The sequence below is a fragment of the Hordeum vulgare genome, chromosome 5H, assembly GCF_904849725.1.
Source record: "Hordeum vulgare subsp. vulgare chromosome 5H, MorexV3_pseudomolecules_assembly, whole genome shotgun sequence".
Taxonomy (NCBI): Eukaryota; Viridiplantae; Streptophyta; class Magnoliopsida; order Poales; family Poaceae; genus Hordeum; species Hordeum vulgare.
In genome coordinates this window covers 81,801,092-81,816,064 of record NC_058522.1, presented here as the reverse complement: position 1 = coordinate 81,816,064, position 14,973 = coordinate 81,801,092, and the positions used below count along the sequence as shown (strand labels likewise).

The 14,973-nt window shown below is 43.4% G+C and overlaps 1 protein-coding gene across 1 annotated transcript; it reads left to right on the top strand.

Moving 5' to 3' along the window:
- Positions 1–244: 244 nt before the first annotated feature.
- Positions 245–12,622, top strand: LOC123395793. Its single transcript, XM_045090826.1, has 18 exons — positions 245–358; positions 548–587; positions 739–812; positions 1,468–1,533; positions 1,653–1,724; positions 2,308–2,380; positions 4,329–4,366; positions 4,449–4,562; positions 8,709–8,828; positions 8,912–8,992; positions 9,082–9,150; positions 9,241–9,318; positions 9,408–9,572; positions 10,568–10,675; positions 10,762–10,830; positions 10,949–11,011; positions 11,108–11,226; positions 11,387–12,622. The coding sequence occupies exons 1-18, from the start codon at positions 356–358 to the stop codon at positions 12,135–12,137; spliced, it is 2,103 nt and encodes a 700-aa protein (XP_044946761.1). The 5' UTR covers positions 245–355; the 3' UTR covers positions 12,138–12,622.
- Positions 12,623–14,973: the final 2,351 nt, after the last annotated feature.

The window sequence follows — 14,973 nt, the reverse complement described above, 5'->3', positions numbered from 1 at the left end:
TGTACATTGCTTTTTTTAGGGGGGGGGGTGCATTGCTCTTGTTCATTACACTTCAACATTTGATACAAACATCTCTCATTTGCAGCTAAAAAAAACATCTCTCATTCTTTGAAAAATAAAACAAAAGAACGGAGGCCCACACCTGTAACCTTGCCGAGACGGGCCGGACGGTACGCTTTCCGACATGCCAGGCCGCGCGGGGCCGGCTGGTTATAAAACCACAGCCGTCTCTCTCTCTCTCTGAAAGAAAAAGGCGAACCGATAGATAATTCGGGCAAAATATAAAGGGGAAAGGAGAAAGCTCCCTGCGCTCTGTTGTGCGTGTCGTCTCGGCTGAAGAAGAGAAGAGCCAAAAATGGTACTACTCGGAACCCACTCCCCGAACCCGTGAATTCCCGCCGCGTTCCTCGATTCCTTTCGCGCAGGCGCGGCCGGATTCGACGCCGCGCGGCGCCGGAGGCCCGCCCGGTCGTCGCGGCGCTCGGTTCGGTGCAGGTTTCGCCGGGATAACCTCGTCTCTGATTTTCTTTTTTCCTGGGGATTTCAGGACAGGAGGGCGGCGTCGCATGGGGATTACGACGAGCAAGGTGAGGCTGCTGGGCTTATTTTGTATTTCGCCTAGCCTGTTGCGGATAAGCTCGCTCGAGCGAATCTGTTCTGGGATTTTGGGATCTGATTCCGGTTGTGGATGTGCGCTTGCGCGCGTGCATTGGATGGCGTGCTGGTGTATGTGTGCAGACCGGCGAGTGAAAGGCGCCGAGGTGTTCGTCGGCGGGTTGCCGCGGTCGGCGACGGAGGGGACGCTCCGAGAGGTTGGTCATGTCTACAGCCATCAACACCCACCTGCGTATGAGGTGTTGCTTGTTGGTATTATGAAAATTCAGGAACGGTGTACTGCAATAAGGACGGATTAATACCTGAAATGCTTACATTCCTGATGATTTGTAGAAGCCATGTTATGGAACAGCATATGGTTAGCTGAATAACTGTGTTGGCAGTATGTATTGTTTATCCCCACCTGTTAGTTTTCTGCAGTCCAACTGGGAATGACCAGCTGGTTTGTAGGTTAATCTGAAAACCTTCTAATGCCACCTTTACTTGCCAATTTTAACTGTGGATGTTGTGTAAGACATGCCAACCAAATCAATTCTATTGGCACACCTAAACCATGTTTTGTATCTACCAGAAGCTTAACTGGTTCTGTAATTTTTGGATGTGGCTTGGTAAATCTGTCTGCAGGTGATATTGTCGTGCTCTAGTTAGTAATAACAGAAATATGTAGTACTGCAATGGTTAGAATTTTTGCTCAATTATTGGTTATTGGACCGCTGAGCTTTAAGTATATTTTCTCCATTGTAAATTAATAATAGTCACATAGTTGGTTCGTTAACTTTCGTCTATTCGTGTAAAAAAGCATGTTTTTTTTTCATTTCGACATATTTGTTGGACTGACCATTTCATCAGCAGATATTTTCTACCTGTGGTGAGATTGTTGACTTGCGCATAATGAAGGATCAGAATGGTGTTTCCAAGGTCTGATTTTATTGCAACTCTTACGACATTGCAATAAATGTTTCGATTCTTCAGACGTAATCTATTGAGAACCTTTTATCAGGAAATTTATCAACATTATTTTTCCCGAACTTCCTCAGGGATTTGGATTTGTGCGATTTGCAGAAAGGGAGTGTGCTTATATTGCTAAAAGGCAAAAGAATGGGGTTGAGGCAAGAACACCAAACTTCTTTTTCATTGCTGTAGAAATTTCAGTATCACACATTGTATGTACATATGTTTCAAAACTTTCTAATCCCCCATTTCCTCAAATCTCAAGTAGAATCTAGGAAGTAATCAACTGATGTCTTTACTATAAGAGTACTGTTTCAATGATATACTATAAGAATACGAGCTAGACATGATTGCAAATAAATTAGTGACACCAACCAACATGCTTTTTATTGTGGCTTAAATGGCTAAGTTTAGAGGTTAGTGAGGTAAATTTCTTCAATTACATGACCAGAAAAGAAATTTCAAGTTAGTTATTATACACTCCACCTATCAGTATCATAAATTTGCATGCATTACTAGTTCTTAACAGACTGTACTTATCTAATAAGCTGTTTATATCCTTATCAGTATCATAAAAATGTTGTCACAAGTTCACCTTTTTTCCCCCTTTGTAGTTTTGTGTTAGGTTTAGAGAGAAAGACGCAAGCTTTCTTATTCAGTATCATGGAATTAAACATCCTTATTACATCACATATATTAATCTTCACATGAATAATATATTTGTTGTTTGTTCTCTACCAGCTTCAAGGAAAGCGACTAGCTGTTGATCTTTCATTGGATCAAGACACACTCTTCTTTGGAAATCTTTGCAAAGGTAAGCTTCACTCAGAAAGAACCTTTGTAATCAGAATGCAGAAAATTTCCGAAAGCATTTGATCCATCAGATCAGTGCTTGATCTTCTACTTAATAGGTTTGAGACCTAAATGAAGGAATGAAAACAGCTGCAAGATCAGCTTACTTCTTTCTCTTAGTCAGCTCTATCTCATACTGCCTAAGAGCTGTTCACAATTGCCCAATCATGGCGAAGTTCTACTGTTCTTTTTTTACTATAAGACCTTTTTTTTTGTGTGCATCAGCTGATCACCCCACTCCCCTCTCCTTCTTTTTAAAGAGTGGCATTCTGTGTCCAATATCTTGATCGAAGTATGGATGTCAAAATAAATAGAATAACAATCAATACGGAAACAAAAATCACATGACTATGCAGTTGATGAAATTGATTAACACCGAGGTCAGTTTCTCTACTATAAAAAGAGATGCAGTGTACTAGGAGACCAAGCTACAAAAATCACATGACTATGCAGCCCTCCCCCGAACTCCAGTGGTGGCACACGCAAACAGTGGCCGGTGTGCCAAGGCTCCCACGGTGGCAGTGCCGCTACGGGTGGTCGACGGATCTGGGGCTTTGAAGGTGGTCTGACAGATGCACAAGATTTTGGATGCATGCTCGTGGGACAAGATCCGGGTGAGAACCTTGTCTACGACCGGTGGCCGGAGCCGGTGATGGTGATGCCCATGGCGGTTTCCTTCTTGGACGCATCACCGAGGTGAAGTTCCCGCCTCCTTCCGCTACCTTCGGGGGAAATCCTTGATCAATCGATCAGATGATGGCGGCACTCAGGTGTCGTTCCCCCCTTGGGGGCGTCATTCTTGGAGGTGTGCATTGGTTCGAGGGACCAGTGGACGGTTTAGCGATGGAGCGGCGTTTCATGTCACACATCGACCACGTGGAGTATCGGCGGCATGGCGCAACAGGGTCTCGGCGACGGATCTGTGATGATGGCGCGCGTAGGGAGGTGGTGTTGTCTGGCGCCGTGGTGGCGTCAACATCAGGCCTGACAAGGTCGATGTGTCAGTACCTGCTCTGAAGATGGATTGGTGGATGACGGCGGTGGCTTCTGAGAGTGCGCCAGACTGGTGCGTGCCCCATACCCGCTTGGTTGGGGCCTTCGGTTTTAGATGTTAGGATATGGTGCGAGGTCTGTTTGGTATCCGGCTCGGACTTTCGGCACCCCTTCATCAACTGGATAGGAGTAGTGACAGATGTTGCCAAGATGGTGGCTTCAGACTTACTGATGTATTACTTTGTAAGATCTTTTTGAATATTTAATAAAATGGCTGCATGCATCACACAAATGCAGAGGCCGGGGGTCATCCTCCTTTAAAAAAAAATCAAGTCCAACCTATGTTTTCATTAAAAGAAGGGAAATTTGTGTTTTTCGCCCGCAACTATTACATGAATGTAGTTTTCATCCCTGAACTCTAAAACCACTCAAAGCTGGTCGCTCTAGTATCATTATTTGCAGGGCAATTTTCATCTCTTGGAGCAGTTGGCCATTTGAAAGAGGTTTTGAGTAATGTGGCACCGACATGTAGGCCACATCATCACCACATGTCTACCATGTCACAAACACATGCCATCCAAAACCACTTTGGAAGGGACAGAACCACTTTGAGAGATGAAAACTGGACACTTTGAGAGATGAAAACTGGACGGTATTGATAGTTGAGAGACCAACTTTGGGTGGTTTTAGAATATAAGGATGAAAGCCACACTCAGACAATAGTTGAGGGATGGAAAACACACGTTCTAAATTTTAGATGTATATTGGGTCTGACAAACTTTTGACTTATACAGCGAGCAGTTGTTCTTGACAAAATTTCTTGTTAAAATGTTGGTCTATGAGAACTTTCTTATGAAAAAAACCGCATGTATATTATCATCTAAATTCTTATCACTGCGCTATCTAATTCTTGTCAGAATGGAGTGCTGAAGAATTTGAAGAATTGATTCATAAGGTAGAACATGTTTCTTTTTATTTTATGTTTCAAGAAAGATCACTGGGATACATAGTTAGTGATACAATTCTTTGACCTTCAGACATTCAAAGATGTCATATCAGTTGACCTTGCAATGGCTCCAAATCTTGATTCTTCAACAAGCAAAAGGCGTCTAAATCGAGGCTTTGCGTTTGTGCGATTTTCTTCTCATGGAGTAAGTATCTATTTTTTATTCTGTTCTATAAATCCGTTTTTGGTTAACTTCATCATCCAGTGCATTCTATTGCGGAAGTCATGACCTGATAGTTTTTTTTATCGAACATGATCTGATAAGGTGGGTTTGAGTTTTTTTTCTGTTGTTCAGTATTTTCCAATTATAATTATAACTATTTAAAGGTGCATATAAATCAGCTACTTTTCATGCCTTGTTGACTTTGAGATTATGTGTATTTTTTGACATCTTTCCTAGCTCGTAGTTTACTATAGTTGACCATAGTCTTGTCGATTGATTTATCTTGCAGGTCTTGACCAATATTATTGCCTCTCAATTTTATAAACAATCTTATTGGATGAAACCATCTTATGTCTATATCGGAAATTCAGAATATCTGACTAGATTCTATTGATTCTTCTGCTTATCTGTTGGTGCTATCCAATGATTCCACACTTTATTGCTTGCCATAAATCTGTCTATCTAGCAGAAGAAGTTCATCAGACAGTCCATCATTACATGCTCAAGCAATCTCATATCCTTAGTGCTGCTACCTCAGTTTAGGAAGCTAGACAATGAATTGACACCAAGTTACCAGCATACCTTATGTTCTGCTGACAAGCAGCCCCTCTCTTGGAGTTATATACTCGGTGTTGGTTATGAACTTTTATGGCGTAACATATTTCCTCATCCTTCTCTCTTATATAACTGATTAACATTGCAAAGGACAATCTTCTATGCTCAACTTTTTGCGTATGAAAATGTTCCCCATACATTCCGGATCTGCAGAACATATGAAAATCAAAGCAAACAATTTTATATTTCTGAAGGAGTTGCCCATATTTAATGTCTCCTACAGATCTTTGTTTGGCATACTTGTAAAGAAATATCAGAACTGGAGATATACTGCCTGCCATGCTTTTGATTTCACACATACCTCCAATCTTTGATCACATCTCCAATGTTTACAAGGATTTCTGTCCACGACACTAGTTCCCTTACAGACTGCAGGAGAAAGATATGGCGTCCATGTCTTTTCTATATATTATATTATATTATATTTATGAAGTTTAGAGTTGATAGTGAGTCCACTCCTCTTTCTCCACTTCTACTCGCATGGAGGACCAACATCCTTGCAAAAAGCACAAATAAACAAATACACTCATACTCGCATGTGGGGCCAGCACTCTTGCACAAAGTACAAACAACATGTACAGTGTTACTCAAAATGTTGTTCTAGGTTTTAGTTTCCTTCATCAACCAACTCTTCCCAGCCTGTATCATATAGCAATTTTACTTATTCTAAGGCGATGAAAGACATCCTCATGCTGCAACGTCTCTGCTCAAATCTTGTGATGGCCCTCGCATAGCCATTTCAGTTGCTCTGGTTCATCACCGCCCACAACCCCTCCTCGACTTCTCATTCTCATTTTTTTCGTCGGAACCACAAAATGGTTGTAAGAAACCAACGAAACCGACGCGCTTCTGATGATCTCCAGTGCTGGTGACCTAACTCAGTATTTTTGGTGGTTTCATAGCAACGAACGGGCACAGTGCTAATTTTTATGCTAATCTACCTATTGTGACAATTGGTACATCTGACGAGACATTGCATGGAAGGAGGGTATATTGGCGAGTTATACTCCAAAAGAATAATTTATACCTTTGCTTAAAATTTCTGGGTGCAGCATCTTTGTAATGGGTCTCGCTAGTAATTAGCAACATGAAATTTGTCAATTTATGGATTTTTTTTGAGGTACCCCACCTGTATATTTATTACCCAAAGTGAACAATGGTCAAGTAGTTACAAGGTCAGCGGCAAGCTTCAAGGAGAGGTAGTCAAGCCAAGACTTGGCTGACACCTTATCCACCGGGTTTTTAAACCGATGCAAGCAGAGGTCCTGATCATTATAGATGTTTGTGACGGTTACAGCGGCAGTATGGTTCTCATTCTGAAGATGTTAGTGTTCCCAGAGTCCCTTATTTTCCACAAGATGGTGAGCAGCACATCAGGCCAGACACAAGGGTGTAGGCCAGCAGGAGTAGCAGTGAGCCAAAGGTCTTGAAATCTTCCTGTAGTTTGTAAACCAAACAGATCCTAGACTCTGGTGGCAGCCGGGCAAGAGACAAACAGGTGTAGAGTGTCTTCGGACAACGTGGGCAGTGAGCATCAGGTGCGATGTGTTTGCGGAACAGTTTTGCTCATGTATTTAGTCTCCCTCTGAATAACAGCCAGGAAAATATCTTGATCTTGCTCGGGTTTCTAGCATGCCAAATTAAGTCAACATGATCGTCTTCCACTACTTCCTGCATTAATATGTCATAGAGAGCCTTTGAGTAGAAGCTGGGGTCATGCACAAGGAAGCGCTCATCTGGACTGTCCGGCAGCTAGAAATCCTGTAACAACAAAGACAGAGCAACAAGCTCGCTCGAGGCAGTGTTGGTTAGCCGGTTCGTGAGGTTTGTAAGGGCATGTACAATGCATAGCCTCATGGTGATGCCTCGTATGCCATGTAGGATCGGATGAGGAAGCAGGATCCTTTGCAGGAGGCGGGTGCTTGAAGAGAAAAAGTGTGGTCCGGTGTAAAAAGCTGAAAAAGTTAGAGTGAAAAGTAGAGATGCATGTGTGTTAGCGTCTTTACTTTTTATTCTTTGATGAGGCACCCTGATGGTAGCTTGCATTGGAGAGAAAAAGTCAATATAGATGCCTCAAGCTATTTTTTGTCATGGGGCATCCGTATCCATATGCCACCATTGTACATGGCCTAAGTAGCCCCTAAAGCATGATGTGCACAACTAGGATGTGTGTGTTTGTGGAGTGGGAGTAGAGGCTTGGGAAAGCTTTTGCTAGAGGTTTGTTGATGGGTCAAGTGTCATGCCAAAATAACGTTTTTTGGCCATTGTTTGAGATCACGGAAGTTATGTCTAGAAGCTTTGGTAGCTGTGTTTGGATAGCTTTTGTTAGGAAGGAGGGTTTTGGGCAGGAAGCTATTTGTGGTAGGCTAGAGAGGTGTTGTTGCTTGATCCAGGAGATCCAGGGTAGCTGAGGTTCAGTGGTGTCAGACAGTAGTTTGTAGGCAAATTTCATTCTGAGACAGCTCTTTTGTGTAGATCTTTGGTGCCAAGACAACAATTTTTTTGCCTTCTTTTCGGCTGCCGAACAGACTTGCCCGGGGGCGCAATGTTCGATTGCGTGGAATTTATGGAGTTTCAATCACCTTGACAACAGGAATGACAATAAGTCCTTCAGTTCCCTCTTCCTCTTGTATCAGTAACTGATATCTGAAGTATCTACTTCGCATTACGTATATTCTGTTTCAACTTCTGTCGTATACTACTCCTATCCTTGTCTTTCCGTTCAAATTTGTCAGACACACATACTTGGTTCTATCAAAAGACATTAAAGCTAGTGAGCCACTCAGTTCCGTGTTTGTTTTTGGTCTTCATTTTTCTTCAGAGATCAAGGTTTTGGTCCTTTGCATATGCAGTCCATGGTGCTTCCATTACCCGCTGAATGTTTACTATTCCGTTGTTGCTATTTATTTTGGTCCACTCTTTCTTTAGAAACTGGGAGCACATGTGGTGGAAACAGAAGTGATGTATAGTTGGTACAGCTCCAATGTTTAATCCGAGTTTTAGCATCAGAAAGATGAGAATAAGTATGTAGGAATAAGGAACTGGAATATGGAAATCAGCATTTGATCTCATCTGTGCAAGTGATTGAATCATGCACTTCCTTGGTCCACATTTTATTCTGTAAACTGTTGTCCCCTATCTCTCCATCTCCTTCATAATTTAACCCATCAGATACTTGCCAGTAACCGAGCCTTTTTGTTTTGGAAAGTCTGACAAGCTGATTCCTTTTGCCCTTTTCCTTAGCTTCATTTCTGCACAGATGTACTGCTCACAATCTTAAGCTGACATTGAATGCGGTGGAGTCTCACTTCTGACATTAATGTAGCTGCCAGTTATGCGTATGTTTATCAACATATTATGTTGGTTCGTCACTGATCTGAGATTATGCTACTGATATGTATGCAAAGGGGAAATATCTATATCATCACGGAGGTGTTCTTTAGTCCATGTTATCTGCACAGATCATCTTCCTTTGATTCCTTTCCTCCTAAAACTATCGATCACACATCACAGGCTGCCGCACGTGTACTCCGCATTGGTTCCAGAACAGATTTTATGCTTGGTGGTATTTTGCATCCAGCAATAAATTGGACTGAGAGGGAATCTAATGTGGATGCTGATGAAATGGCCAAGGTAGTTTCAATGGAGAACATTTCTTCTTAATTTCAGTTGCTATTTTATGTTTTGATTGTGTTCTCTATTCTGGTGATACACAGATTAGGACTGCCTTTGTTGGTAATCTGCCAGCAAATGCCAATGAGGATTATCTGAAAAAGCTTTTTGGACGTTTTGGAGAGGTTTGTCTACCAACATCGCTATCACATGTTTGCATTTACCAATATTACATGTGATGTTAATCCTAAAGCAACATGTAATTGCTGATTAGGTAATTCGGGTTGCAGTCTCAAGAAAAGGACAATACCCAGTTGGATTCATTCACTTTGGCAGTCGTTCAGTAAGTAGTCGTGTAAATTCTGATATTTTTGTAAGTTGTATAGCTCAAGTTGTAACCAAGTAATTTACATCAATTTTTAATTGATTGCAGGAGCTTGACAATGCAATAAAAGAAATGGATGGTAAAACTGTCAGCGGACCTAACCGAGGACCATCTTTCAAGATCCAGGCATGAATAGGAATACAATTTCTTGCTTCTTAATTTTTTTTCTGCTTTTGATTAGTCCAATTTAGCTGTGACACTGTTCATCGCAACAGGTTTCAGTTGCTCGACCCGCAGTAGAGAACGATAATAAGAGAAGCCGTGAAGAGGTGAAAACTAGAAGATCAAATGTATCAGGAGGCAAGCCAGATTATTCTCATGGCAGATACGGACATGATTCGCTTGATCGTCAAACGAAAGCTCCGAGACTATCAAACATGGTATGGGTGACAAACACCATATAATCATTTGTACTAAAGCTTTAGGGTGTGTTTGGTTGGAGGGATATCCTCCCAGGGACAGGGATAACCACTTTTTTCTGTGGTTGCCATGCGTTTGGATCTGGGGCGAGGAGGGATAGAGTCAACCAGATGCTGGGAATATTCTCCAAAAAAAGGGATGGCCAGACCTGCAAAAAACGAGCGGGTGGTGGCAACCACCCCACGCGCGCTTCGTTCTCTCCTCTGCGGCGCCGCTGCAGAAGGCCGGGGCGGCGGCGGTAGGGGCGGCCGGCGTGGCGGCAGGAGGTCGGGGAGGCTGGGGCGGCGGCAGGAGGGGTGGCCGGCACGGCGGCAGGAGGGGTGGCCGGCCCGCAGCTGCTCCGGGGCGGCAGCAGGGGCGGCCGGGGCGGCGGCAGGCGCGGTAGGAGGGGGCGGCGCGGCGGCAGGAGGGGCGGCCAGCGCGACAGGCCGGGGCGGCGCGGCGGCAGGAGGACAGCGGCCACCCTCCCAACCAAACAAAAAATGGGATAACCCCACCCTCCCAACCAAACAAAAAAAAGGGCTATCCCCAGAGCCACCTGGTTGGGGATACCCACAACCACCCTAGCCTATCCCTCCAACCAAACACACCCTTAGATCACTTGTATATCCGTCTAGTTGTCACAAGATCCATCGTATTAAGACTCGATATTGTGCTAATAGGTCTAATCTTTGGCTGATGCACGTTGTAGTACAGTTGCTTCAAAATTGAATGGTCATTAACCTGGCAGCTCTGGATGCTCTGATATAGTCTATTTGTCTGCTATTGAATAAGATGGTTGTTGCCTCTAAACGCCTATTATATTTCCATACAAAAAAACACAAAGTATAAGATTTGACATCAATACACGCAGCTCGGTTCTTGTGTAGGATTAGAGGGAGTTGAATAAAATGCGTACTTCAGAAAGGAAAAAAGGTGGTATACTCGTTGACATATCTGCATTTTTATCCCCTAGGTGGCTGATGTCACCGACCCCTATGAAGCAGCTATTAATTCACTACCTTCGGCCGTCAACGAACTCTTACTTCGTATTTTACGTCTTGGAATTGGCAGTCCATACGACGTAAGTAATTTGTTAGAAATGTTCTTATTTATCTTTGTTTTTTTGTGGGTACAGAGCATCATCGTCCTGTCTATTTTTCTTCCCAGATTGACATCCATTGCATAAAGAGCCTCAATGAACTCCCTGAGTCAGGTGCTGTTGCCGTCCTTAATCAGGTGTGTAATTGTTTCACGCAGATGATCTCTGAGCTCTTGCCTGAACTTTTCTTTTCCAAAAGCCTATTATTACCTGTGTATGAAATGGCACTATTGGTCTGATTCATTCTCGATGCAGTTTTTGATTACAGGTTCTGACAAACGCAATAAAGGAGAATATTTCCTTTCATTAATTGCTAAGGTTGTTACTTATCTTATTCAGCATCTCCCTTTTTCTTTTGTGGCTGTATTTTTAAGCGACTATATGCATTCTGATGTATGGAGTTTTGACTTGCAGCGCAAGGTTGAGGCTTTTGGCGCAGCACAAATATTACAGGATACTACTTCTTTGTCCAGAAATTCTGAAATGCAAACCAAGCGATACCGACATCAAGATTACGATTACACAGCATCCGGGTAGGTATCCTCAAGGACAATGAACAGAAGGACATTGGCATGATCTTGTTTCTCTTATCTATACGAACTTAGTAGCTTCTCTGCTTGCATCCTTTTACTGGGCTGGTATTGCAAATACTTCATGCGAATATGTGATCATCTAGATCCATTTTATTTGCAGGGGCAGTAGATACAGCTCCCTAGGCGGTTATCCCTCCTCTTATGTTGACGATCCGATAGTGTCTCAGTCAAGAAGATATGCCGAAGAAAGACCTGCTGTTGTAAGATACCCAGAGCCAAGACTGCGGCGAGAAGATGTACCACTTGAACCAAGACCAAATATTGGAAGGCAACTAGATCGAATATACACACAAGAACAGAGTTATAATGAAAGATCAGCACATGAACCCAGGCAGGATACAGGAAGGCATCTAGATCGAAGAGACATACATGAGCATAGTTATAAGGAAAGGTCGGCACATGAACCCAGGCAGGACACTGGAAGGTATCTAGATCGAAGATACACACAAGAACAGAGTTATAATGAAAGATCAGCACATGAAGCCAGGCAGGACACCGGAAGGCATCTAGATCGTATAAACATACATGGGCAGAGTTATATTGAGAGATCAGCACATGAACCCAGGCAGAACACCGGAAGGCATCTAGAGCGAAGATACACACAAGAACAGAGTTACATGGAAAGACCAGCCGAAGCTGTTCTCCCTAGGGAAAGAAGATTTGTATCTCCCGCAGGATACGCCACAAACATAGAACCAGAATTCAAGTCCAGGTCCTCTGCTGAATATTCTGCTGAACAGCAGCAAATGAGGTTTGATCCCTACACAGGAGAGCCTTACAAGTTCGACCCCTTCACTGGGGAGCCCATCAGGCCAGAACCAAGCCTGCGTCGCTCAGGAAGCTTATACTGACCGGATGGATTGAAGAAGCATGTTTCTGAATAAATCCCCGGCACCTCCCCGGGAAAAAAAGGCAGAGTCTGCTTCACCTGGCTATGGTTTGTGATACCACCTGACATTATGAAACACTCCTTCCGTTTCAAACATGAGGCGTTTATTTTTTTTGAAACGGGTCATGAGGCGTATTAGGTTTCGTTAAGACAAGGCTCTAACCAAGAATTACTTTGTTAACATGTGGTTTACATAACATAAAACATAAAATCGGTATCACTAGATACTTATTCGAAAGTGCTTACTGATAATTTGTGATGTTTTCTTTATCATATATAGAAACCACATATTAATGGAGTTAACTCTTGGTCAAAGGCTTGCCATAACGAGACCTAGTACGCCTCATGATTTCGTGATTATGTTGTATGATTTCGCGACACTTCTGACATTCGAACCATGCACCAGTGCAAATGCTAGAATCTAAATTGTTGGTGCTCTCCAAACTATCAGCAACTGTCACAAACTTTCTTTTTTCCTACTCTGGCTTTGGACGCTGACTGACTAGCGTGTCTTTCTCATGTTTACTCATCCAAAGCATGCCATGCAAGATAACCCCGATTGACCAGATGGCAATCAAAGTGGAAACCTGAGGCCTGCTAACACCACTTTCTTTTCTTCCACTACTTCATGGCTACTTCACTGGATTGCTTAATGATGGTACCCTTTGCTACTTTGCTTGACCTGAGTTAATGTACTCAATACTCATGTTAGCTAGGTGTATGAATGCGCGTGTAATTCGCTAAAACGGAGCTCTACAATAACTTGTGAATGAAATTGCTTACAAGCGGCTTTTCTTCCCTTGCTGCGTCAGTCAAGCTTTTTGAAGTTTGAATCTGCGAGTGCTTGCGTGGAAAATGCGGTACCTGATTATTCATCATCAAAGATGATTTTATGTCATCTTGTTATACTCCATCCGTCTCAAAATAAGTGTCTCAACTTTATACTAGGTCTACGTACAAATTTGTACTAAGCTTGAGACAGTTATTTTGGGACGGAGGGAGTATTATTTTTGTGTATGGCCGTGGTGATTTTTGTGATGACACCATGCTAATGATATAAAGATTAAATTAAAGGATTATTAGTCAAATCAGATGCTCCATCAGTCGGTTGGATTAATGGATACAAGCTGGATGCCCATGGTAGGGCAAGGGCCAAGGGGAGAGAGAGCCCCCCTCCTTCCTTATCATTGACATATAGTAGCGCCTAACTTGACACACTAGCTAGTGCCTTCATCACACAAGGACGGACCAACCTTCTGGATCATCTGCCAATTATTTGCCGCTGCTCACATTGTTCTTTCTACACATAGCACATTACCTTGCAACAGTACTATTACTATTCTTGCCACTTTTCTTGTGGAAGGAGAATTCCATGAAGAAGAATTTGCAGAAACTATCGAAACAGACCATTTTTCGCCGTGTGATAATGTATGCTCCCTCCTCCGTCTCACTTTGTACTAAATTATCTACACTTGTTTTGTGATGGAGGGAGTATATAATATAACATTGCCTTGACCCAAACGCTCGGCAGCTAACCGCCACATTCATCTCAGGAAAGAAAAGGAAAAAGAGGAAAGGAAAAGAGGGAGAAAGGGGGATAAATCAGCTGGATCATGGCATCACATTGGGAGCACATGTAGCAAAGCTGATTGTGACCAGCCAAGCCATACAAACATGCCCAACAAACCAGTAAGCTGGAGGAACAGTGTCAGTGCTGGAAGAGAGCACGCCACACATGACCAGACCAGTGGAATATATATTGCAAGCTGCTGTGCAGCGTGCAGGTTGAGGGCCAGCAGCAGCTTAGCCGCTATGGGAGATAGGCATGCATGCCTATCCATTATTCAGGGTCCAAGCCCCTAATTTAATGGTGGTTATGCTGTCATTAGGGGGCAGTGGATCGGACAGGACCACCCAACATACACCAGTGCACACACACTGGCACCGGATGTTGCATCTAAACCCTCCCATTATCTTTTGGCATTTGTTCGTCCACTTGAGAGTTTGTACATGTGCCACCACGCCTCGACTTGTTGTGTTTACGATAGTTTATATTGTCGAATTTAGTTACTCGTAAATACTTTCTTCGTTCGAAATTACTTGTCACAGGAATTAGTGTATCTAGACGTATTTGAGTTTAAATTATATTGTCGAATTTTGTTACTCATAAATACTTTCTTCGTTCAAAATTACTTGTCACAGGAATTAATGTATCTAGATGTATTTGAGTTTAAATACAATTATTTGTATGCATTTTCATCAACCTACCATTATCATCTCACACGGTAACACAGTTAGAACCGGGAAAAAAAGGATCGGGCTCCCTCGTATCGCTCCCCCTAGGGCGATCAGGGGCAAACCACAGCGCCCCGGCTGCCTCTCCCTTCCCCTCTCCTCCACCTCGCTGTTCCCAGAGACATGCGCCGGCTAAGTCCGGGCATCGCAGGTGATGGGACAACGGGGATCTAGGCTGCAGCCCCATGGTCTGGAGGGATCGACGACATGAGATCACCCTTCGATCTTCCCTTTTCTCGGCGGATCGGTGTTGCTCCAACGGCTTTGTGGGGAGGGCGGATTAGAAGGGGATGTGGCCATGGTTGACTGGTTGGCGGCGCCTTTGGTCAGATTTGATCTAGCCCGTGTCGCTGGCGATCGTGGTCATCTCCTCCGTCGAAGGTGGTCGACCTGAGGCTGGATGGTCAGATCTCGAGATCCGTCATCTAGTTCCGGCTACGAGTCGGGAAGACATAGTTGTTGGTGAAAACGAGCCGATGACAGGCGACGACGGCGTTCTACGT